The 27,440-nt window shown below is 36.9% G+C and overlaps 1 protein-coding gene and 1 non-coding gene across 2 annotated transcripts in view; both read left to right on the top strand.

The window, feature by feature from the left end:
* LOC130908082 (potassium channel subfamily K member 2-like) overlaps window positions 1-27,440 on the top strand; it is a 35,642-nt gene that overhangs the window by 4,081 nt on the left and 4,121 nt on the right. The window contains exons 2-6 of the mRNA XM_057823702.1: window positions 1,142-1,461; window positions 10,737-10,854; window positions 15,930-16,090; window positions 21,301-21,496; window positions 23,103-23,245. Of these exons, the coding sequence (XP_057679685.1) occupies window positions 1,142-1,461; window positions 10,737-10,854; window positions 15,930-16,090; window positions 21,301-21,496; window positions 23,103-23,245 (938 nt within the window). The remainder of the gene's footprint in view (window positions 1-1,141; window positions 1,462-10,736; window positions 10,855-15,929; window positions 16,091-21,300; window positions 21,497-23,102; window positions 23,246-27,440) is intronic.
* Window positions 11,137-11,208, top strand: trnae-uuc (transfer RNA glutamic acid (anticodon UUC)). The gene has a single exon. It is a non-coding gene; the product is annotated as a tRNA-Glu (tRNA).

Below are 27,440 nucleotides of genomic sequence, written 5' to 3'. Positions count from 1 at the left end.
TTTTATTGGTTAAATATACAAAGAAAAGTACAAATGATTGTTGTTTCTATGGCAGATTTTCATAAATGCGGAACATTAGCGCTGCCTGCAAAATGCCTTATTAAAATGCCTTTTCTTTTGAGTGAAGGGCATTTCTTAACCTGAAAAGATAGAAATGCCAAACGTAACACACAAAAATTTTAAAAGTTTCTACACAAACTGTGTTTCAGGTTAAGAACACCCTGTAAATGCTTAACAAACTGTTAACAAATATTCACAAATCAACAATAAATCATGTATCAACAGTTTACTAATGACCTATAAACTAGTAAAACGAATAGTTATTATAAAGTTTTACCTAAATATAATTCATTATTTTCGTTTTATGGCCGGGTCGAAACAAAAGTGTTTGCGCGATGTCTGTAAACAGGGGTTTCCAGGGAAAAAACGGACAAAATTAAAAAACACAACAACACAAAAACGTTTTGGGGGGGCATCAGTGGGTTCTGATCCCCGTTAACCACGAAAAACGAGAGATCACTGTAATTACTTTTTGTTGAATTCATATGATTTTTAATGGCTTTTGTAGGAGTATTATTGCATTTTGTTCAGTGTATTTTCTTGAGTGTTTATTATCATTTAGAATTTTTACATTTAATTCATGTCCTATTTGAATGCCATTGATTATCCTTTTTTTAAAAAATCTGGAGTTCAGCCATCTATATGCACTTGCAAAAAAGCTTGCATTCATCTCTCTTTTATTAGCTGGTTACTTAAAAACACATTAGAAGCACTATCAAGTGGTTATGCAACTGCAAGCAACCGCAGTTGCTGGCTAACAATTGTTTTAATATTCATATTTTAATATTTAATGAGCTTCCTCTTCAACGTAATGACGAGAAGTTATTGCAAGGTAATACTTGTCTCCTCTTCTGGCCATAACATAGTCCTCTGTGGCTTTGTTATATATATTAGTTCCAATAATGCAGTATTAACTTGGTTATGTAATATTTTTCATAGTAGAAATGCATTTCATTTCATTTTTTTTTTTCCATTTCAGGTCACTGGTTGCTAGGCAAAATTCATCAGGGTTAAAACAGCTGCCTGACAAGGGTGGATTTTTGCTCTCTATAACTGCATAAACGATGTCATCCCTTCACAGTGGCCGCACCTGACCTCCTTGACCCCAAATCTGCCGCCCACAACTGCAAGCCCCGCCTCTCGTTCTCGGCCAAGCCGGTGGTGCTGACGTGCGCCGAGGAAGACGAGTGCGAGGGCGCTCGCGCCACCGTCATGCGCTGGAAGACCGTTTCTGCCATCTTCTTCCTGGTGGTCATCTACCTGGTCATCGGCGCCACCGTTTTTCGGGCCCTGGAGCAGCCGCACGAAAGCTCCCAGAAACTCGCCATCTTGGCCGAGAAGCTCGACTTCCTGGCCGTGCACGCTTGCGTTAATTCGTCAGAGCTGGAGGATTTGGTCAAGGTGAGAAAAAGAGCGATTTTTTTCATTGATAATATGTTTTGTTTTGTTTTTTACAGTATACAAAATGAGGCTTCAAAATCATAATGTGCGTACACTTGTAGCCAATAACAAGGCGCTCTAAAGTAGTCACACCCGTGAAAAAAACATATTGGACAATAAAATTACCGTAATTTTCGCACTATAAGGCGCATCTGACTATAAGCCGCCACCAAGGGTGTAGGTTTGGTCTTAACATAGGTAGGGACGATATAACAGCATAACATGCATGTACACTTTTTGCTGTGGACGGGACATAAATAAGACCAAACAGATTGAGTAAACGTGGGTCAGGGCTACATTTCTCATGAATATGAACCTAATTAATTGTTAGGCTAACTGATCATTGCAAAATAAATCTGTATTGAGTTATAACAGTGCTTCTCAAATATTTTCTGTAACGCCCCCTCATAGGAAGACACTATACGCGCATGTGCTGGTCCTCATGGTCAACGCAGTTTTCAAAAAACTACCGCTTTTGTCCACCAGCGCCGCTAAAATCGACCAAAACTGAAAAGTTACCAAGTGTTGCTTTAAGAACACATAAACATATATTGTATGTATATATATATATATATATATCATATTTTGTTGGGATTGACGTACCGTATAATGCAAAATTGTTTATACTGGGCATTTACCCAAGGAACTCTGTGATCTGCAAAAAAAAACAGACTTTGATTGATTTTGGACTGCTACAGGCCAGGAGGCTCGTTGCGTTATTTTGGAAGAAAATGGACACACCTCCAATAAATCATTGGATTAAGGAAATGACAAACTCTGTTATGCTGGAAAAACTAACCTATGTAGTGAGAGGGAAGGCAGATGATTTTGAGCAAATATGGAAACCTTTATTGGACTTTATTGACAAATGGGGTGTACAACTACCTGTGGTATAAAAGTTGTGAAACTACTTGACTTGTGGACGGCTTTGTTTTTGTTTATTTTTTGTTCTGTGTTGTATGTTGCTATAAAATGTGTATAATCAATAAAAATATTGTTTAAAAAAAAAAAAAAGAAAAAGAACACATAAACAAAACAAAAATTGGGTGGAAGGGGGTAAACTTCTGTTCACTACATTTCTCACAGTTTAATTAACGTTAGCAGAAAATTCATACAAAAGCGGAGGATACTTCCCACTAAGCAGCTTCCTACTACTTGAGTTCTGCAGGTTAGTAAATTCACGCAGTTTAATGTTATGCAAACTCTGATGCAGGTTGTACCAAAATTTCAATAGCAAACTTAGTGGTGTGTTCCCCACCTCCATAACATTGACATCTTTTTACATTACGTACAGTGGCTGCTGCTGGCTGAAAAAAACTAATATCCCTCCTCTTTGAAGGAGGGATGAGGCGGCATGTTGGCGACATGTTGTTTTTTTGTCGGATCAGTGGGTGTGTGTGGGATGGGTCATCAGCCAATCAAACGTGAGTTTGAGGGGGGGGGAATGGACTAGCATGTTCAGCAAGTGAAAAAGGGGTAAATATAAGTCTGAACATAATGAAAATAATTCGCTTAATAATGGTAGGGTCAATTGTATCCTTACAACATATGGGAAGGCAATGTAAATTACCTATATAACTGAATTCACTATAAAACGCAACTAAGGTTGCTTAAAAGTTGGTGGGGACAATTTGAGCATCCTGAAAAGTTGCTAGTGTTATGTCCCTACCGTCCCTATGCAAACCTACGCCCTTGGCCGCCACCCACCAATTGTGACACGAAAACGGCATTTGTTCATAGATACTGTAAGCCGCACGGGAATATAAGCCGCAGCTGTCCTCACTGTATTATGGGATATTTACACCAAAAGATATGAATCGGTAACACTTCATTTAACAGCGGCATCATATGACGGTCAGAAGACCAAATCAACCACCACGAAGCTTTGAACCAATTGGCTACAAAGCTTCATTGTTTCAAGAAGCTTTATTTGGTCATCGCTGCTTCGTTGGGGGAGACAGTCAACCTCTTCTGCCACCTACTGTCAACAATGTTGTTGTCCAACATGCCTCCTAGCATGTATTGCAGCATAACAGATGTAAATAACAATAAAGGTTCATACATATAAGTATAAACATTCATGTTCTGTGCTAATTATTTATCCAGTTACTGTTCCAGTTGTTTAATTAATTACTAGTTAAAGTATTTGGTAACACTTTATTTGACAGTGCCGCCATAAGACTGTCATTAGACAATCATAATTATGACATGACACTGTCATGAGCATTAATAAATGCTTATAAAAGATGTCATGTAGTGTTACTCGGCAAATTATCTCACTTTTGATAGATGGCACTAAATTACATCCCTCATAAGCATTCAGTAATGCCCATGATAGTGTCATGTCATAATTATGATGGTCTTATGACAGTCTTATGACGCCGCTGTCAAATAAAGTGTTACCAAATACCATAACAAGCAATTAATGAAACAACTGGAACAGTAACTGAAGAAATAATTTGCACAGAACATGAATTTTGATTGTTTTTTCCATCTGTAGCACTGCAATGCATGCTAGGAGGCATGTTGGACAACAACAGTGTTGACAGCAGGTGGCAACAGAAGTTGACTGTCTCCCCAAATGGGAGACGTTATGGCCAAATGAAGCTTCTTGAAGCAATGAAGCTTCATGGTGGTTCATTTGGTCTAACGAGCGTTGTATGATACCGCTGTCAAATAAAGCGTTATCGGTTAATATCTTTTGGTGTAAATATCCCATAATACAATGAGGACAGCTGCTGCATATAGTCCACTGCGGCTTATCTATGAACACATGTCATTTCCGTGTGCACCTTACAGTCATAGGCGGAGTTTGACTTTTGGGGCAGGGGGGGCAAAACATCTTGATGACCCCAAAGCGCAGTGTCAGCAATAAAATTAACTTCCAAGAATACTTATAATAATAAGTTGACAATGAGCGTTTTTTTTGTTTACGATCATTCTTGAGGGGAATTCTAAATCAGGACGCATAGGCAATACTTTTAGCTAAGATCATCATCCATTGAATATGGTGCGCCCGCCGGTGTCGCGCCAATGTAGTTACCCCAGTCAAAAATTGCAATTAAAAAAATGCAAAAATAAATTTGAAACTCAAAATGATGCAAGTGAAAGCTATTTTTCTTTTCTTTTTTTTTTTTTTTTTCTTTTTTTTTTTTGATTGGAGTCAAGTTTTTTTTTTTTTTTTTTGATTGAACCAACTTTTTTTGATTGAAGTAATGTTAATTTGTGTTTGGGCCACATTTTGGCTAGGATGTTTTTGTCTTTATTATTTCAATCAAAAAATAAGTTGCTTCAAAAAAAAGTATTTTCAAAAAGAAAAATCACTTCAATCAAAAAAAAAAAAAAAAAAAAAAAGATTTCAATCAGAAAACTTTTTCGAATGCGAAAAAATATTTGAGATATAAAAATTTGCATTTGATCACTTTTTCATTGAAAAAGTTTTCTTTGATTGAAGCAATCCTTTTTGTGTTCGGGCCATATTATGGGTAGGACATTTGTGTCTAAATCATTCAATCCCAAAAAAACGTTGCTTAAATCAAAAAAACAATATTTTCAAAGAAAAAAATCATATGCCAAAATAAAATTGCCCTCCCCTAATTTTTTTTTTAATATATGCAGAGCAAATGACCATCTAAGGTGCTAGTCACATAATCTGTTCGAAAAATAATTTTGACCCATTATAAAAATGTAATTTGTTGTTCATTTCATTCATTTTTGTTGCAGTTTTATTGCTTTACAACTTTTATATGGACCCTACTCACATGACGTCACAACCACGCCTGCGCGCCATATTGTCCGTCAACTTGTCGTGTTGACGCATTACCGCTACGTAAATTCCTCCTATTATGGCGTGTTTTTCTGCTCGTTAACATTAATAATCAAAATGGTGAAGGCGTGTGTGGCGGTTGGTTGCAATAACAGAGAAGATAGACGGAGAGACTTGAAGTTCTACCGTATTCCGAGAGACCCGGAGAGGAGAGCGAGATGGACTGCTGCAATTTGACGAGAAAACTGGGCTCCAAACGATTACCACGGATTATGTAGTAATTATTTTATATCTGGTAAGATGCACTTAATATATATTCAGAGGGTTTTGGGCTGACAACCACAATTAAGATCATTGCGAGGCTAATCGCCGACAACATACAGTTTCAAATTCAAGATGCTTATTTCTTCCACCATCATTACATTTTGAATAATATTTAGCTGGTACCAAGTGAAAGAAGCTGGGCTCGTCTACGGATCATCAGTTAAACAGGTGTGTCCAAACCTTTTGCAAAGGGGGCCAGATTTGGTGTGGTAAAAATGTAGGGGGCTAACTTGGCTGATTTACATAGAACAATATATTGAAACAAGTTTTAGCAAGCCCTTCTGTGTGTCACATTTGCTTTATCGTTTTTTTTAATTCATAATTTCAACAGTCTCGTCTTTGTGGCGTTCTCTTTCGACACTCGGGCTCTTGCGAAATACTGCTGCTGTGAAATGAAACTAGCTTCAAGTTGCTATAATTTCTCGCTGCGTATCTTCCCTGTAATGTTGTCGTACATGTCAGCGTGTTTTGTTCGGTAATATCATTATCGCGTCACATCGAACTCTTTGAAAACAGCGACTGTCTCTTTGCAAATGAGGCAGACACAGTTGTTGCGTGTTTTATTGAAGAAATAGTCCAATATCCACCTATCCTTGCAGCGTCAGCCATCGCAGTCAACTTTTTTTTATTATTGATTGTCGCCATTTTAGAAACTTGGAAGTAAATGGTCACACGGGGTAATGTTGCTTAGAGTGCTGCTCTTAAAGTTTTTCAAACTTTCGTGAGAATAGGCTGATTTTGTGTGGACAAGATAGTTGTAGATATCAGGGTAGCAGATGTCAGGCAGAGAGGGCAAAGACAGCGGGTCGAAAAATATCGATTTAGGCATCAAATATGGATCTGGCGAATGGATAGACTGAAGCTTTTCCACATAACGCCTTTTATGCAACGCATCCAATGAGTTTACAGCGTCTGAAAGCACCGGGGCTTCCATGAATTGCACTATAAATTGCACGAAAAATTGAAACCATTGAGAATACGGATAAACAATGACGGACAATATGGCGGGCGGATACAGCGACACGTCATTCTGTGACGTTGGTGAGTAGGTTCTATATATAGGAAAGTCATTTTCATGCAATGACACTTTTCGGCCTCCAGGGGGGGCCTGCCCCCCCCTTAAAATCCGCTTATGCTTACAGTGCAAAAATTACGGTATTTGCCTCTAAATTAGTTCAAATGCATGTAAAACGCACACTTGCAGGTAACACCGACACGCTCGTTTGACTTAAAACCCGTACAAACATTTCCTTGGCACTGAATAATTAAAAAGTAAACAAAGACTTCAAAATCTTAACCAGCACACGCATAAGGCCAACAACGAGGTGTTCTAAAGGGGTCGCCCCAATGAAAAAAAAAACATAAAAACACATCTTCTGCCAGTGAATGAGTTAAATCGTGTGCAAAATCAGGCTTCAAAATTAACGTGAGCACACTTGCACTGACTACAAGGCACTCTGAAGTACTTATGCTAGTGAATAGCAGCCAATAGTCGCCAATCAGAGGTAATAATTATCGCAAATGCATGGTGACAGCGACGTAAAGGTTGAAACACTAAGCACTTAGTCAAACGGTGATTTCAGCTGCAAGTGCTTTGTTATGGCCCTGCTGGATGAAAAAATCTATTTTTAAACTAAACAGCGAATCCTGTGGAACAGAGGAAGACACAAGAAATTGCCGTTGTGTTTGCTGTTCCGACACATCTCGGGAGTCATAAAAGTCTGCTTTGCACAAAAAAAAAAGAACAGAATGAATCAGCGAAATAGAACGAGGTGACTGGGAACAGTCTCACCCCCGACTGCTTGGAGAGTGAATGAATCTGTGTTGAGACTTGAAAGGACAATGTCAGCGAGGTAGCACGTTTGTGTGACCACAACAGCGGGGTTTTTTCAATGCCTCCCTGCGGGAGAGAAGCACTCCAGCAGGCTCTTCTTTTCATCTGTTCAGAAGAATGCATTAGATGAGAAATTCTCCAGGAACGAATTGTGGTTTTTATTGGCATAGTTTATAGAAGTGTAGAAGTAAGGCTTCCACAGGAAGTCAATTTAGCCATGTACGTCAATTCCCATACAAGTACGAACACTTGTGTGTACACGTACTTGTAGTAGAAGTACACGTACACATAGAACCAGTACACACATGTGCACATACTTGTAGTACAAGTACACACAAGTATACATTGTTGTGCCACTACACTTAGGTACTGTACTTAGTACTTGTAGTACCGTTAAACTTATGTGTAGTTCAAGTACACATAAGTGCATACAGTGGGGCAAATAAGTATTTAGTCAACCACCAATTGTACAAGTTCTCCTACTTGAAAGAATTTGAGAGGCCTGTAATTGTCAACATGGGTAAACCTCAACCATGAGAAACAGAATGTGGAAAAAAACACCAGGAAATCACCTTGTTTGATTTTTAAAGAATTTATTTGTAAATCATGTTGGAAAATAAGTATTTGGTCAATACCAAAAGTTCATCTCAATACTTTGTTATGTACCCTTTGTTGGCAATAACGGAGGCCAAACGTTTTCTGTAACCCTTCACTCTTCACTTGGTGTAAAGAAATCAACTGTGGGAGCAATTATTAGAAAATGGAAGACATACAAGACCACTGATAATCTCCCTCGATCTGGGGCTCCATGCAAGATCTCACCCCGTGGCGTCAAAATGATAACAAGAACGGTGAGCAAAAATCCCAGAACCACACGGGCGCACCTAGTGAATTACGTACAGAGAGCTGGGACCACAGTAACAAAGGCTACTATCAATAACACAATGCGCCGCTAGGGACACCAAAACCTGCACTCTCAGACGTGTACACGTCCAGGCCTGTCTGCGGTTCGCTAGAGAGCATTTGGATGATCCAGAAGAGGACTCGGGGAATGTGTTATGGTCAGATGAAATCAAAATAGAACTTTTTGGTAGAAACACAGGTTCTCGTGTTTGGAGGAGAAAGAATACTGAATTGCATCTGAAGAACACCATATCCACTTTGAAGCATGGGTGTGGAAACATCATGTTTTGGGGCTGTTTTTCTGCAAAGGGACCAGGACGACTGATCTGTGTAAAGGAAAGAATGAATAGGGCCATGTATCGAGAGATTTTGAGTGAAAATCTCCTTCCATCAGCAAGGTCATTGAAAATGAGACGTGGCTGGGTCTTTCAGCATGACAATGATCCCAAACACACACAGCCGGGGCAACAAAGGAGTGGCTTCGTAAGAAGCATTTCAAGGTCCTGGAGCGGCCTAGCCAGTCTCCAGATCTCAACCCCATAGAAAATCTGCGGAGGGAGTTGAAAGTCCGTGTTGCCCATCGACAGCCCCAAAACATCACTGCTCTAGAGGAGATCTGCATGGAGGAATAAATACCAGCAACAGTGTGTAAAAAGCTTGTGAAGAGTTACAGAAAACGTTTGGCTGTATTGAGATGTACTTTTGGTATTGACCAAATACTTATTTTCCACCATTATTTGCAAATAAATTCTTTAAAAATCAAACAATGTGATTTTCTGTTTTTTTTTTCTTCACATTTTGTCTCCCATGGTTTAGGTTTACCCATGTTGACAATTTCAGGCCTCTCTAATATTTTCAAGTGGGAGAACTTTCACAATTAGTGGTTGACTAAATACTTATTTGCCCCACTGTATATAAACTTGTACTGCAAATGTGATAAGGAAATATTAGGGTTCAAGCTATGCCAATGACGTCCATACATGTTGTGTACTTGTACTACAAGTACACTTGTAGTACCATTACACTGGCGGGTAGTGCAAATACACATATTTTAAGTGAAAATACGCGCAGGTATCCTCCCTTGGAGTACAAATACACGCAAGTCCACATATTTGTAGTGAAAATGTGTAACTGAACTACAAGTATGTGCATTTATGTGGCCTTGTACTACAAGAAAGTGTATTTATGTGAACTTGTACTACAATTATGGTAAGGGACTGTTAGGGTTCGTGCTATGCCAATGACGTCTATATACGTTAAAGCTGATGCCGGTCATATACAGTGCCCTCCATAATCATTGGCACTCCTAAAAAAGATGTGTTTTTTTAGCTTTTAATATGTATTTTTTTTATTAATTCAAATAATATGGGACATTAATGGAAAAAAGAGAAAAATCCAACCTTCAATACAAGTGCATTCATTCAGTGGGGAAAAAATCCCACATAAAGAAAAAAATATTTGACATCAAATAATGTGTGTCACAATTATTAGCATCCCTGGTGTTAATACTTTGTACAACCCCCTTTTGCCAACAAAACAAGGTCTGGGGACTGAGATGGCCATGGGAGGAGCTTGATTTTGTGTCTGTTGAACCATTTCTGTGTAGATGTGGCCATATGTTTTGGGTCATTGTCTTGCTGAAAGACCCAGTGATGACTCATCTTCAGCTTTCGGGCAACAGATTTTGATTTAAAATGTCCTGGTATTTCAAAGCATTCATGATGCCATGCACCCTAACAAGGTTCCCAGGGCCTTTGGAAGCCAAACAGAATCACTGACCCACCCCCATACTTCACAGTGGGTATGAGGTGCTTTTCAGCATGCGCATCTTTCGTGGCACGCCAGACCCACTTAGAGTGTTTGTTGCCAGAAAGCTCAATCTTGGTCTCACACAAAAATACACGCAGTCCCAGGCTTCAACTGGGACCGTGTGCTTTGGTCAGATGAGTATTAACACCAGGGGTGCTAATAATTATGACACACATTATTTTATGTCAAATAATTTTTTCTTTATGTGGGATTTTTTCCCCACTGAATGAATGCACTTGTATTGAAGGTTGGATTTTTCTCTTTTTTTCCATTAAGGTCCCATATTATTTGAATTTTAAAAAATTATTAGAAGCTAAAAAACACATCTTTTTCAGGGGTGCCAATAATTATGGAGGGCACTGTATGCAAGTATATGTAGATACAGTTAATCTCCTGGCATTGGTTTCCTAAACTGATCTGAATTGAAGAGAATTAAAGGTTCCATCTCATTTTCTTTCCAAACTCGCTCCCTAAAGCCACCAGATGCTCTTTGTTCCACCACACTCTTAATTAGCTGCGCTCGGATGTTCTCATCATCTGTCGGGCAATCGTCACGAGAATCGACTCTCTCGCCGATGCTTCGTTTTCTTTTTGTTTTAGCAAGTGGTTTCCGCCGTCCGAGCAGGTGTGAACCCATCAGGAAACTCCTCCAACCAGATGAGCTTATGGGACCTGAGCTCTTCATTCTTCTTTGCGGGCACCGTCATCACCACCATCGGTGAGCATCCCCCTAAATGCAGTCACGAACAAGCCGTCACGATGCCACTTTATTGACCATTTTAGCGTGAAATTGGCGTCGTGTCAGAAAAAAAGCACAATGCTACACGAATGTGTTACTACCTTTAAGGCAGCCACTGTTATTTTCTTGTCACACTTCAACGCATTTCATAATCTGACACCTGCAGAAGCACACGAACAAGTAACACGCAGCTCATCTGGCGTGTAAATAAGCGTACTGGGTTTGTTCATTGGGCTTTGACTAACATTGATGTTTACGCAATCCCATATGGTCTAGCGGTTAGGATGCCTGGTTTTCACCCAGGTGGCCCGGGTTCAACTCCCGGTATGGGAAATACAATTTAATTTGTTAACCCACATTCAGTATATATGGCATTAAAGGAAAATTACTTTGAAATAGCCATAGTATAATAAGCATAATAGTAGAGTGAATTTTGACAGCATTTGGAGCCTTTTTTAAATTGGCTAAAGCCTTACAATCCCTCTCCCTATGATTAGAAATATCATGGGAAGCAATGTGGGGAAGCAAGGTAGCAATTGATCTTCATCTTAACACCTTATGTTATTTGCCAACGCAGAGAAGATATATCAATTGATAGCACTACGCACAGTCATGGTTCCACTTCCCATCATGCATTTGGGCATGACTACAGTATCACTTACTGAAAGCTCAACAAATACACTAGATGGCAATATTTAGTCACAATATACAAAGTCACAAGTCTTAATATCCGTGGATCCCTCTCACAGAAAGAATGTTAATAATGTAAATGCCATCTTGAGGATTTATTGTCATAATAAACAAATACAGTACTTATATACTGTACGTTGAATATATATATTAATCCGAGTTTTATTCATTTTTTTCTTAATGCATTGCCAAAATGTATATGATCGGGAAAAATTATCGGGAATGATTGGAATTGAATCGGGAGCAAAAAAAAGCAATCGGATCGGGAAATATCGGGATCGGCAGATACTCAAACTAAAACGATCGGGATATGCTCGGGAGCAAAAAAACATGATTGGAACAACCCTAATTAGCACCCTTTGTAAAATCATGTGCTGCTTCTCTAATTTGTGTAATTAACAGCACCTGTTACTTACCTGTGGCATATAACTGTAAAATGTTAAATCCCTGAATTCTTTATAGATATGGATGCAAAACAGTCTTGATTCTTGGTTAAAAGCAAAAAAAAAAAAAAAAAAAAAAGTGCAGTTAGCATTTATTTTATGTAAATATGTCGAAGTACTATGCTAGTCTGTTAGTTAATGTGGCGGCCGCCATTAGCAAACAGAGCTTTTCCGGTGAAAATTCTTGTGAATAAATGCTTAAATCCCTGAATTCATTATAGATATGGACTATAAAAGAGTCTCGTTTATTGGTTAAAAGGGCAAAAAAAAAACAAAAAAAAAAACGTGCAGTTAGCATTTATTTTATGTAATTATGTCGAAGTATGATGCTAGTCCGTTAGTCGATGTGGCGGCCGCCTTATGTTAACAGAGCTTTTCCAGTGAAACTTCTTGTGAATAAATGCTTAAATTACAGAATTGTTCATAGATATGAACATAAAACAGTCTCAATTCTTTGTTAAAAGAGCCACACACAAAAAAAACGCAGTTAGCATTTATTTTACGTAAATATGTCGAAGAATGATGGTAGTCCATTAGTCAATATGGCGGCTGCCATATGTAAACAGAGTTTTACCGGTGAAAATTCTTAAATGCTTAAATCCCCCAATTTTTTTTTTTATAGATATGGACGTAAAACAGTCTCAATTAAAAGGAAAAAAAAAAAAGTGCAGTTAGCATTCATTTTATGTAAATACATATGTCGAAGTACAATGCTAGTCTGTTAGTGAATGTAGCTAGCGGCCCCCTGATGTAAACAGAGCTTTTCCGGTGAAAATCCATGTGAATAAATGCTTAAATCCCAGAATTCTTTGTAGATATGAACGTAAAACAGTCTCGATTATTGGTTAAAAAAAAAAAAAAACGTGCTGTTAGCATTTATTTTATGTAAATATGTCGAAGTACGACGCTTGGTTAAAAAAACAAACAAACAAAAACAACATGCTGTTAGCATTTATTTTACGTAAATATGTCGAAGTACGATACTAGTCTGTTAGACAATGTGGCGCAGCCTTACAGCAAAGAGCTTTTCACGTTGAAAATTCTTGTGAAAAAAACAAAAAATATAATAATTACTAATTTATTCACGTCATTCTCAAAGTATCGGAATCGGCAAAAAAATATCGGACATGCCTTTTTTTATTATATATATATATATATATATATATATATATATATATATATATATATATATATACACATTTTTTTTATTATTTTTTTTATTAAATTGTTTTCTATTTGTATTTAACGTTTCAGACAAAATGTCTTACACTCATCCAGAGTCTTTAGTTTTGGCTTAAAGTAGGGCTATCAAATTTATCGCGTTAACGGCAGTAATTAATTTTTTTTTAATTCATCACATTAAAATATTTAACGCAATTAACACATGCGCTGCACGACCTACTCCCGCATTGTCGCGTTCAATCTATAATGGCGCCGTTTTAGCTATATATAAAGCTAAAAGGCAGCGTAAAATGAGTAGAGTGAATTTGGCAGTCTTCGGAGCCTTTTTTTTATTAACTAAAGCCTTACAATCCCTCTCTCAACAATTAGAAATATCGTGGGAAACAATGTGGGGAAGCAAGGTAGTAGTTGGTCTTTTTCTGAATTATAGTTATTTCCCAACACAGAGAAGATATATCAATTGCTGCCACTACGCACAGTCATGGTTGCACTTCCCATCATGCATTTGGGCAGTTAAATGGCTACAGTATCATTTACTGAAAGCTCAATAAATACACTAGATGGCAATATTTAGTCACAATATACAAAGTCACATTTATCCTTTAAGAATTACAAGTCTTTCTATCCGTGGATCCCTCTCACAGAAAGAATGTTAATAATGTAAATGCCATCTTGAGGATTTATTGTCATAATAAACAAATACAGTACTTATGTACTGTGTGTTGAATGTATATATTCGTCCGAGTTTTATTCATTTTTTTCTTAATGCATTGCAAAAATGTATATGATCGGGAAAAATGATCTGGAAAAATTATCGGGAAGAATTGGAATTGAATCGGGAGCAAAAAAAAAAGCAATCGGATCGGGAAATATCGGGATCGGCAGATACTCAAACTAAAACGATCGGGATCGGATTGGGAGCAAAAAAAACATGATCGGAACAACCCTAATAATTACCTTGAATCCTCAAAAAATCACTCCTGAGACAATGCGACCGACAGTGAATAACTCAAGCAGATTGTGGGATGACTCCCTACTTGAAGGCGTGGCGCGGTGAAGGTCGCATATGACCAGTCAATAACGTTATGAAGTCTATGAATGTGTTATTAATTTCACACAGAAGTCGCTCCAGAGTATAAATCGCAATAAAGGGATTCCTTTCAAAAGGTCACAGTGGTCAGAAAAGGAATTGCGTGATAACGGATTAGCATGTATAACTCATATGTGCACAGTAGGCGATATACAGTGCTGCTCAAAAGTTTGTGAACCCCCTCAACATTTTGGAATTTTCTATTATTTCAACCTGATTTCCTAATCAATCAATTCAGTAGTTTTTTTTTGTTTTTTTAACAGTTGTGTTGTCGAGACTAAATTAAAAAGAGTTTTCATCAACTGATGTAGGTGCAAAATTGAACTGTTTGGTCACAACCAAAACCGCCATGTCTGGCGAAAAGTCAACACTGCATACCACCAAAAGAACCTTCTCCCAACAGTGAAGCATGGAGGTGGGAATGTCAAGATCTGGGCTTGCTTTTCATCCTCAGGACCTGGACAACTCCACATAGTCCAGGGAATCATGAATTCTGAGGAATATTGTCAAATCCTAGAACATAACCTGACGCCATCTGTTTTGAAGTTAAAGCTTGGCAGAAGGTGGATCATGCAACATGATAATGATCCAAAGCATTCCAGCAATACAACCAAGGAATGGCTGAAAAAGAAGAAGATTCGTGTTCTGGACTGGCCCAGTCAAAGTCCTGACCTAAATCCCATTGAAATGCTGTGGTGGACCTGAAGCGAGCAGTTCATGCCAGACGCCCATCAAACCTCTCTCAACTGACTGCGTTCTGCAAGGAAGAATGGGCAAAAATCCCCCAAAGTAGATGCGAGAGGCTGATTAGTCACTACAGAAACCGTTTGGTTGAGGTAATCTCTGCAAAAGGAGGCGCAATATTCTATTAACTGAAGGGGTTCACATACTTTTGCACACATGATATCTGAGTTTTTCTTAAATCAACCACTTTTGTTAAATAAAGAATGACAATATAACTATTTCTTTTGTTTCAGTCCATTATTTGGAATGTCAGTATTGTGGATTTGGGTATAACTTAACATTTAATAAGGTTATTTTAGTTTTTTTTACAAAAAATCTGACCATCGCTGTGGGGTTCACAAACTTTCGAGCAGCACTGTATATGATGAAAATTGAAATGGTCAAAGCTTACAGAGGTCAAAAATATGGCGATGCTTTAAATTGGGCTCATGTTTAGATTCTTTCATTCGTTCTCTTTCAGTCCAAATGAATTTTACGTCTACCACCGTCAATGTCACTGAAACATAATCATTCACTGCCATTGCCATTATTTTTCAGGTTTTGATCCCACTTTCATTCTAATATGCCGATCCATCACTTCAAAACAAGCCGTCTCATTTCCCCCCAAAACACTCAAGTGCAATTTGACACTAAAACCCAATTTCCTGTTTTTGTCTGCGACAAGCTCCCATCCGACAAGCAGCACTCAAAGCGATTGACATGTTTCTCGCATTTAGTGTCGGTCCTGTCCCCGAAGTCATTACGAGCAGCCCTCAAGTCATTCTGCAGACAGATGACTGCATTAAAACTGCGCACACTTCATTAATCGCACTTAAACAAGACACTGAATCAGCTCGGAATTGCTTCGAAGAAACGTCATATCTCGGAAAACCTAATGAATGGATGCGGATTGTGCCTTTTCGCAGGGTTTGGTAACATCTCCCCTCACACAGAAGGTGGGCGGATATTCTGCATCATCTACGCGTTGATGGGGATCCCTCTTTTCGGCTTCCTGTTGGCTGGAGTGGGCGATCAGCTGGGCACCATTTTTGGCAAGGGCATCGCCAAAGTGGAGAAAATGATCGTGGTGAGCACTTTGGTTTTTGAATGAAGTTCTTGCATCGAAAGGTAGTAAAGAATTGAAAAACATTTATGCAGTAGTCATAAATTATTAAGTACGCCTAAGAGAAGAGTTCAAAGGCATGTTCAAAACAAGTGTATCGATCTGTATCACCTTTATGGGGGTTGAATGTGAAGCAGGTTAGAGCCTATAAAGGCCCCAAACCTCATCAATTTTAATGCCATTTGTCCAGCAATCAGGGGCGGATCTAGAAAAATATTTATGGAGTGGTGAGAAGGGGGTTGGAACTTTTTCAGGGTGGCAAATAATTTTTGATGGTATTTTTTGGACAATGATACGATATTCTAGGTTAAGGGTTGGCTTTAAGTATTTGTATGTAAAAATTTAAAAAAGGCACAAGTGACATTTACAAATGGATATAGCAAAACTTAGCTTTATATATATATATATATATATATATATATATATATATATATATATATATATATATATATATATATATATATATATTAGGGCTGTCAAACGATTTTAAATTTTTTAATCGAGTTAATTACAGCTAAAAAATAATTAATCGTAATTAATCGCAATTAATCGCAATTCAAACCATCTCTAAAATATGCCATATTTTTCTGTAAATTATTGTTGGAATGGAAAGATAAGACACATGACGGCTATATACATACAACATACTGTACATGAGTACTGTATTTGTTTATTGTAACAATAAATCCACAAATGGCATTAACATTCTTTCTGTTAAAGTGATCCACGGATAGAAAGACTTGTAGTTCTTAAACGATAAATGTTATAGTTACAAGTTATAGTAATTTTATATCAAAACCCCTCTTCATGTTTTCGTTTTAATAAAATTTGTAAAATTTTCAATCAAAAGTAGAGTTAATATAATAATAATAAGAATAAAAATAACAATAATAAAAATAGAGTGACCAAAGTCTAAGTTTTACGTGTATTTTGCATAGCTATTTTGATATGGAATGCCAGTTCATTTTGCATTGTTGTTTAACTGTGTGTCAGAATAGGGCCTCATTACTATAGACTGAAGTGCTTTTCTTTTTGTGAACATTTTTTTTGGGGGGGGGAGAGATAGGAATATTATTTTTGTTGTGCTTTCACTAAACGATACTTACAGTATGTTTGTTGTGAAGGAGTTGCCAATAAACGGCGCGGTCCAAAGAACGCCTGTGTCCACTCGCCTTTACTGTATGACATATATCTGTACATATCTTACCCAAAATACAACAAGAGACACATAATTGCCACTAAAAGAAAGAAAACTTACCGAAATATGTGTGGAGCACAAATAGCAATTTGCATTGCATTGTGAATACAGCATAAACTTCTCACAACTGCTAATTCTCCCACGTTTGGAATAACATGAGTATGGAAAGGCGCTGCCCCCAAGCGGCCGGTGGCATTCTCTTCAGTATTATCGCGTTCACGGGCGTTAATTAATTTTTTAAATCAATCATGTTAAAATATTTGACGCAATTAACGCACATGCCCCACTCAAACAGATTAAAATGACAACACAGGGCAATGCCAACTTGTTACTTGTGTTTTGAGGAGTTTTGCTGCCCTCTGCTGGCGCTTGGGTGCGACTGATTTTATGGGCTTAAGCCCCCATGAGCATTGTGTAATTATTGACATCAACAATGGCGGGCTACTAAAAAATTTTCCTTTTTTTTTTTTTTTTATTAAAACGAAAACATTAAGAGGGGTGCTAATATAAAATTTCTTTAACTTGTACTAACATTTATCTTTTCAGAACTACAAGTCTTTCTATCCATGGATCGCTTTAACAGAATGTTAATAATGTTAATTCCATCTTGTTGATTTATTGTTATAATAAACAAATACAATACTTATGTACCGTATGTTGAATGTCAACAATAATTTAGAGAAAAAAACGGCATATTTTATAGACGGTTTGAATTGCGATTAATTACGATTAACTCGATTAAAACATTTAATCATTTGACAGCCCTAATGTATATATATATATATATATATATATATATACATATACAGTGGGGAGAACATGTATTTGATACACAGTCAATGGGAAAACCCATTGGCAGTGTATCAAATACTTGTTCTCCCCACTGTATATAGATATATATATATCTATATATAGCAGGGGTCGCGTTAACCGGAAATTTTCCGTCGTTGACCGGTTTTTTAAAACGGTGACGGAAAAAACTGAAGTCCGTCAGTCATTTTGACAGGTTGCAATTCACACAGTTAGCATATTAATTAGCTATTGTCTCTCTTAATGCATGACGTCGTTGGCTATTCTGTCAGAATATTGTAGTGTAACCGGGGTCTGGCGGCGGCACCGTGATTGACACATCAACGCGAGGTTCTTATTGGTGCACCCGGTGTGCCAGCGCGTCATCCAATTGATGGACAAGATTGCCGCCTGTGTATAGACCCCAATCACATGACGTCACAACTCTGCCCCCCTGACCGGAGCCGCCATATTGTGTGTCAGCCCGTCATGTTTATACATTACCGCTACGTACATGCCTCCTATTACGGCGTGTTTTTCTGCTCGTTAATATTAATAATCAAAATGGTGAAGGCGTGTGTGGCGGTTGGTTGCTGTAACAGAGAAGATAGACGGAGAGACTTGAAGTTCTACCGTATTCTGAGAGACCCGGAGAGGAGAGCGAGATGGACTGCTGTAATTCGACAAGAAATCTGGGCACCAAACGATCACCACAGACTATGTAGTAGTCTTTTTATATCTGGTAAGATGCATTTAATATATATTTAGAAGATTTTGGGCTGACAACCACAATTAAGATCATTGTGTGACGTTGGTGATTGGGGTCTATATCATTGCCTCCTTTTCTTTGGGGGCGGAGTTGTTGGCGGTAAGCAGAGTAAAAAGGGAGAAAAATACCACGACTTCCGTGTCTAATTTTTCGCCGCCAAGCAAGCGTTACAATATTAATTAAAAATGAATGAAAACTAAATACTATTGAATATGTCATCATTATCATTTTAAAAATTTAAGTGACGGGTAAAAATAGACTATGACCGGATTTTTATGACCCTGTCAGTCAAAATGACAGACAACGAAAATGTCTAGCGCAACCTCTGATATATAGATATATCTATATATATATATATATATATAATAGCTGTCAAAATTATCGCGTTAACGGGCGTTAATTAATTTTTTAAATTAATCACGTTAAAATATTTGATGCAATTAACGCAGATGCTCCGCTCAGACACATTTAAATGACGGTACAGTGAAACGCTCACTTGTTAATTGTGTTTTATCGAGTTTTGCCGCCCTCTGCTGGCGCTTGGGTGCAACTGATTTTATGGGCTTAAGCACCCATGAACATAGTGTAATTATTGACATCAACAATGGTGAGCTACTAGTTTATTTTTTGAATGAAAATTTTACAAATTTTATTCAAACGAAAACATTAAGAGGGGTTTTAATATAAAATTTCTTTAACTTGTACTAACATTTATCTTTTAAGAACTACAAGTCTTTCTATCCATGGATCGCTTTAACAGAATGTTAATGCCATCTTGTTGATTTATCGTTATAATAAACAAATACAGTACTTATGTACTGTATGTTGAATGTAGATATCCGTCTTGTGTCTTATCTTTCCATTCCAACAATAATTTACAGAAAAATATGGCATATTTTATAGATGGTTTGAGTTGCAATTATGACTAATTACGATTAATTAATTTTTAAGTTGTAATTAACTCGATTAAAAATTTTAATCGTTTGACAGCCCTAAGATAGATAGATAGATAGATAGATAGATAGATAGATAGATAGATAGATAGATAGATAGATAGATAGATAGATAGATAGATAGATAGATAGAACCACTCATTCAGATATTTTATTATGTAGAACAAAAGAACAAACTCAGATAAAAGGCTTGAAAATAAATAATGAATTAGTTCAAAAGAAATGGATAAAAAAGATTGTGGTGGTCAGTAAATGTTACTTTCATGGAGCAAGTGCAGGGAAATATATATGGAATCACTCCATTCCATTCTGAGGAAGAAAAATATGGAATCATGAGAAACAAACAAAGAAATAACAATCAAAACACATCTCTCGTATTTAGTAGCACCACCTCTGGCTTTTATGACAGCTTGCAGTCAAGAGTCAATAATCTGCATTGGACAAGGTGTCAAGAGTCATGAATCTGCATTGGACAAGGTGATGATGCTGGAACTTTGGTTTGGTGTGGTTCCAGGGAGTTTTACAAAGATGACCGCCTGAAGAAAACATCAAAATTCACTCAGTCCTTTATGATATGGGGCTGCATGTCAGGCAAAGGCACTAGGGAGATGGCTGTGGTTAAATCTTCAATGAATGCACACGTTTACATTGAAATTTTAGACAGCTTTCTTATCCCTTCAATTGAAAATATGTTTGTCATTTTCCAAGATGACAATGCATCATGCCACAGATCTAAAACTATTAAAGCATTCCTTGGAAAAAAGACTCATCCAGTCAATGTCATGTCAATGTCATGTCCGTGTTGTCCAACGACAGCCCCAAAACATCACTGCTCTAGAGGAGATTTGCAAGGAGGAATGGGCCAAAATACCATCAACAGTGTGTGAAAAGCTTGGGAAGAGTTACAGAAAACGTTTGGCCTCCATTATTGCCAACAAAGAGTACATAACAAAGTATTGAGATGAACTTTTGGTATTGACCAAATACTTATTTTCCACCATGATTTGCAAATAAATTCTTTAAAAATCAAACAATTTGATTTTCTGGGTTTTTTTCCCCATTCTGTCTCTCATGGTTGAGGTTTAACCATGTTGACAATTACAGGCCTCTTTAATATTGTGGGAGAACTTGCACAATTAGTGGTTGACTAAATACTTATTTGCCCCACTGTATATACTTATACTATATACAGTATATATACAGAGACTATATCCTATATATTATATAAACATCTTTGTATTATTATTATGAAGAGCCTCCCTGACACCACTTCTTACATAATTGATGGCAGTAAATGTCAAATTTAAGTTTTCATCGGTGCCAATTGGGTCGGCAACTAGGATGGCAAGCCTATCTTTTAGGGTGGCAGTTGCCCCCCCTCATGCCACCCTGGTGGGTCAGCACCTGCCAGCAACCTTTGTTTATTCATGCTATGTTCTTACATTATAAAGGTTTTTTTCCCCAGAAATGGAAAGTGAGCCAAACCAAGATCCGCGTGATCTCCACGTTGCTCTTCATCCTGTTTGGCTGCCTGATCTTCGTGGCTTTGCCAGCTGTCATCTTCAAACACATCGAGGGTTGGAGCACGCTGGAGTCCATCTACTTTGTGGTCATCACTCTCACCACCATCGGATTTGGAGATTTCGTCGCCGGGGAAAAAGGTGATGCCGTTCTTGCCGTTTTAGACTAAAAAACTGCTTCCTGGTTCATCATTTGTAAATGCAGCAATGTTGGCAGATGTGTACCTCAGGTGCTAGACTCATTTTATTTTCAGGATACATAATGTGAGCATTAGTTTCAAAGCCAAAGTCCAATTTGAAAAAGGTCCTCCGGGGCACCCATTTTCAACATTTTTCAGCCGGCTCAGAAAAATGCACATTTCTCAAATGGATGCCAAATGCACTTTTCACTCCAGGAGGGAAGCATTCCGTAAAGTACAAATAAGAAATGAAAGAAAAATAACTCAATAGGAGTCATTCTGGTCTTAATGTTGTTTCTCAAAATTGAATGTCAATGGGCTGTAATAGTAAGTTTTTGGTCAAAACACACAAACATTCTGCCATTGAAAATGAAGGGGAAATTTTGGCCATTAGAAATTAATGGAAAGACGTACATAGCCGTCAATGGCATCCCATTAAAAATGAATGGGAAAATTTTTGGCGAATTTTGGAGGAGCTGTAGGTTTTTGGGCAAATTCTGTATACAATTTTTATGCCCCTTACCAGTGCTTAATTTGTAAATCACTAGTTGTCGGAATGCAAAGTACATGTGACAAAAACCCTGAAAAAGAGGGGGTCGTCTTATAATCAGGGGCGTCTCATATTCGGGCCAATACGGTATTATTTCATTTTAAACCGTTATGTCCGTAACTATGCACGGTCCCTTTAAGAGACGCTGGGACTGGAGAGCTGTGAGGTAGTAGGAAGCGAGGGGCAGACAGACGAGAAGCAAAAGTTAGCGGTTGAATGTGGCGGTTATAGTTATTTTAGTGTTGCCACAATAAAGTGGAGAAAGCTATCAATGACTCCTGTCTTTCTCCCCCTTCGTGGCTATTACAATAAAACGTTTTTACACTATTATCATTTTCTATACACGAGAGGATCTGCCAAATAAGTCCCGGAGCACAGGGAGGCCAAAATCAAGAGGTGCCGGATCTTGTTCCGGCAGGGTCCGGCACAAATTAACCCCTGCCCCTTACCTTCCTGAATTTTTTTATGTATGATTTATGTGAATTGGATAACAACAGATGGTTGATTTTGGAACACATGCAAAGCTACCATTAAATATAAAACTTCTTCTTTGCCTAATAGTTTCAACTGATATATATATTTTTTAAAATTTGAATCAGGTGAGTTAAAATGTGTTTGAAAATCACCTGAACTTCATTTTTTTTTCTTTCTTTTTTTTTTTTGTTTGAGTTTTACAAACACAAAAGCCAAAAGAGACAGATGGCACGTTAATTTGTGTGGGGGACGACCAACATTTAAACGGTGGGACTGCATGCATGTGTTCTCCCTGATGGGCCTAATGATTATGGATTAACGTCTGTGCCAACACCGTCGGTCGCAAAGTCAACTCGGCCGCCTGTTCCGCGGGTCGGAATACGTTAAAATCTCCCGCTTATGTCACGTCCGTGAGTCAGTCACGTCCAGACAGCTTTTATTGAAGGAACAATGCACTACTTTCATTATCTGCAATCAGTCTGTCTCCTCTCATTTCCTGAGTTATGCAGATTTTACATATAAAAATTTACTGGATTTCTTGCAGGCGGTTCCGAAAGTCCGGAGTACCTCAAGTACTACAAGCCGGTAGTGTGGTTCTGGATTCTGGTGGGTCTGGCGTACTTTGCTGCTGTGCTCAGCATGATCGGCGACTGGTTTCGCGTCATCTCCAAGAAAACCAAGGAGGAGGTACAAAAATGCCATATTTGTATTTATTTAAAGCAAAACTAGGTAACTTTTCAACCTTTATGAAATATTTTTTATAACATTTGTGATGATATGTCAACTGACAACTAGTTGAATGACACCTTTTTTATATCTTAAGGGAGTCTGTATAACTTTCACCGGCACTAATTAACTTTAAGGGTGGGGGGGTTAGCCACACTAAGCCACACGGTTGCTAACCGTCATATGCTATTGTTTAGCCACAATTAGATTCATTAACTAATTACTTTTCAATCGTCACACAGCTACTGGAAACAGAAATTTTGTTTAATCCATCTGCAGGCGACCATCATGATTTTAGGACACCATGAGGGTGCGCGCTGGTCCTAACAGGAAATGCCATCTTCCTTAAGGCAAAACACTACCGCTTTTGTCCACTGGCATCGCTAAAATCAACCAAAACTGAAAAGTTACTAAGTGTTGTTTTAATTGATTTTTTTTTTTTTTTTTTGTAAAAAAGTATTTAATTTAAAATTCAATTTTTAGAATTTAAATCGAGCAAAAAGAGAAAAAAAATTTGAATATTTATGTATTTTTTTTATTTTAGTGTGTTAAGTTAAAAAAAATACTAAAAGCAAAAAGATTTTAACTGAATGTATATTTTTTTTATTTTACCTTTAGAAGTGTTTTAAGTAAAATACATTCATTCTAATTGACATTACTATATTAAATTAAAATATATATAGATATATATTTGTCATCCAATTAATTTTTTTTTATTTTTAATAAAACAAAATAAAAACTGTAAATATTCTCTTTATACCCTTTTTATTTGTTTTAATTTTTATAATTTCTATAAATGTTTTTAATTTTAAAAAAAAAATGAAAAAGAGAAAAAATAAAGGGGACTTTTTAAATTATTTTAGGTGTTTTAAATTTTAAAACGTTTACTTCTCTAAAAAAACCAAAAAGATAAATGTGATTTTTTAATAGACATTTTTTAATTTATTTTATTTTTTTAGTTTGTTAATTTTTTTAAATTACCAGTAATTTAGTTCACTTTAATTAATTTTTTTTAAAAAGCAAAAAAATATCAATTTTATTTTTTATTTGAAAATGGATATTTGTACATATTTTATCTTGAAACGTGTTTTAAATAAAACACATTCCTTGACATTAATATGTTAATTTAAAAAAGACAAACTGTAAATATTTTTATTCATTTTGCATTTGTCATTTTATTTATTTTTTTAATTATAAATAATTCTCTTTATACCTCTTTTTATTTGTTTTCATTTTTTTTTTTTTTTTAATTTAGAAAAAAATCAAAAAGAGGAAAAAATTAATGGGATTTAAAATTTTTTAAGTGTTTTAAATAGAAAAATAGTTTACTTTTCTCATGGAAAAAAAAAACAAAGATAAATGTGTTTTGTTTCTATTGTATTTATATTGCTACAGAGTTTATCTTTAAAAATGTTTTAAGTAAAGCACATTCATTTTAATTGACATTACTAAGTTAATTTAAAAAAAGAAACAACTGCAAATATTTTATTTTATACTTTTTATAGATTTATTTTTTAAATTTTAAACAAAACTGAAAAAAACTTTAAATATTCTGTTTACATCCCTTTTTATTTGTTTTAATTTATATCATTTCAAATATTTTCTTTAATTTAAAAAGGACTTTTGTTGTCCTCTTTGTATCAATAATAATAAAATATTTTTTTAAAAATAAATTACAATTATTTATTTTAAATGGTTTCTGTAGATCTCGATGATCTAATAAATCCAAGTGAAACTCCACATTTCCTGCTAAAATCTTAAACCCAATTAACATTATAACAAATAACGTGACAACGTGACACAAATACGATCCGAATAGTCGACTCCTCGCAAAAACAATCACCCGACTCCCCAAACAAACGTTCGTGGCGGCCCTACTGTACAGAAACAATCCGATTCATTATTGCTTGCAGCAGCATCATCAATTATTTACACCCCAACCATATAGCGCCAGCGCAGCCGTAGCTGTCTAATCCATTAAAGATTTCTTGTGTCAATTCACGCTCTCTACTGTAGAAACCTTTGGGGAATCGCTTGTTTTCCCAATTAGTGGCTTCGGCGCACGCTGAGAGCTTCGGCGAGAATTCCCAGCTTGGCGAGACCGACGCACGGGCGGCCAAAGTGAGAACGAGGCGGTAGAAGCACGCATCGGAGCATGTGATGCCGCTGTGTATGTGTGTGTGTGAGACATACGTTCCGTTCTAAATGGACTCAAAGTTTAAGCAAGCACACTTTAGAGCCTTGTAAATAAATAAACAGGCCGCAGAGAGCCCTCGGAGCGCCGAGATCGATGCGAACGAGCGTGTCAAACACGTAGAGGGTAGTCTAGGTGGGGTTATCAACGTGACGTGTGTGGATTTATAAGCAACCTCTGTGTACGGACTCCCCGGTGAATAATATAAATGTTAAGAGTATAAGTAGCGACATAAACATGTCATCTGTTCAGCCCTTTCAATTTGAACCTGAGAGGAATATTAAAGAGCAGAACAGAACTGTCGATATTTCACAAAACGAACAGCAAAAGCAAAATGAACAGGAAAGACGGGATGCGACGAGACCAAAGTAGGACAAAACCGGTGTTCTGCCAAAATGTGCCACACCAGCGAAACGTGTTACAAGAGGCGAATTTGGCACCCAAAGTACTACCGTGCGCTTTCAGCTTGTTTTGTTTAAATTAGGGCTGTCAAAATTATCGCGTTAACGGGCGGTAATTAATTTTTTAAATTAATCACGTTAAAATATTTGACGCAATTAACGCACATGCCCCGCTCAAACAGATTAAATGACATCAGAGTGTAATGTCCGCTTGTTACTTGTTTTTTGGTGTTTGGCGCCCTCTGCTGGCGCTTGGGTCCAACTGATTGACATCAACAATGGTGAGCTATTAGTTTATTTTTTGATTGAAAATTTTACAAATTTTAATAAAACGAAAACATTAAGAGGGGTTTTAATTAGGGCTGTCAAACGATTAAAATTTTTAATCGAGTTAATTACAGCTTAAAAATTAATTAATCGTAATTAATCGCAATTAATCGCAATTCAAACCATCTATAAAATATGCCATATTTTTCTGTAAATTATATATATATATATTCTGTAAAATAAATTGTTGGAATGGAAAGATAAGACACAAGATGGATATATACATTCAACATAGGGTACATAAGGACTGTAGGGGGCATTTCACTCTACTGTCATTTAAATCTGTCTACGCTGTCCTCACTCCGAATCGTCTACTTTTTCCAAAGCTAGACAGCAAGTGAACGATGCCTTAATAATCAGACTTCTTCCTTTTTCATCTGATCTATTAATAAAATGGCCTCTTTTGGCCGTCGTAAAACTACCAAAAAGTACACAAGCATTGCATTAGCAACAACGTTGGCTTAGCACGCTATACAGGTTCACTAAACATAAACAAAAAGCGTCTCATACAAAAAATATAACATTTCGCTTTCTAACATAATATGTACATTCTTTACAACAACCATACTTACGGACAAATCTTGTCCAAGGATCATATAAGCACAACATTACAACGTAGGCGTCAGCCCGAGACGTCGTGCAGCCATATTGAACTGGCAAGAAAACAATAAACCATGTCGCAAAGCGACCACAAGAGTTCGCTGTTAGACAGCACAAAAAGCCTTGCTGTGAAACTTAACAAAAGGCCGAATACTGTCTGAGCGGGACATGTGCGTTAATTGCGTCAAATATTTTAACGTGATTAACTAAAAAAAATTAATTACCGCCCGTTAACACGATAATTTTGACAGCCCTAGTTTTAATATAAAATTTCTATAACTTGTACTAACATTTATCTTTTAAGAACTACAAGTCTTTCTATCCATGGATCGCTTTAGAAAGAGAAATAAATACAGTACTTATGTACCGTATGTTGAATGTATATATCCGTCTTGTGTCTTATCTTTCCATTCCAACAATAATTTACAGAAAAATATGGCATATTTCATAGATGGTTTGAATTGCGATTAATTACGATTAATTCATTTTAAGCTGTAATTAACTCGATTAAAAATTTGAATCATTTGACAGCCCTAGTTTAAATTCATACAGCAAAAACATATCAAAGATGCCTTAAGAAAATACTTAAGTAAGTAGTAAGCAGTCACCACTTTTAACCGATGTGCACATGTGT

This window comes from Corythoichthys intestinalis, chromosome 19 (assembly GCF_030265065.1).
Source record: "Corythoichthys intestinalis isolate RoL2023-P3 chromosome 19, ASM3026506v1, whole genome shotgun sequence".
Taxonomy (NCBI): domain Eukaryota; kingdom Metazoa; phylum Chordata; class Actinopteri; order Syngnathiformes; family Syngnathidae; genus Corythoichthys; species Corythoichthys intestinalis.
This window is presented reverse-complemented; position numbering and strand designations above follow the sequence as displayed.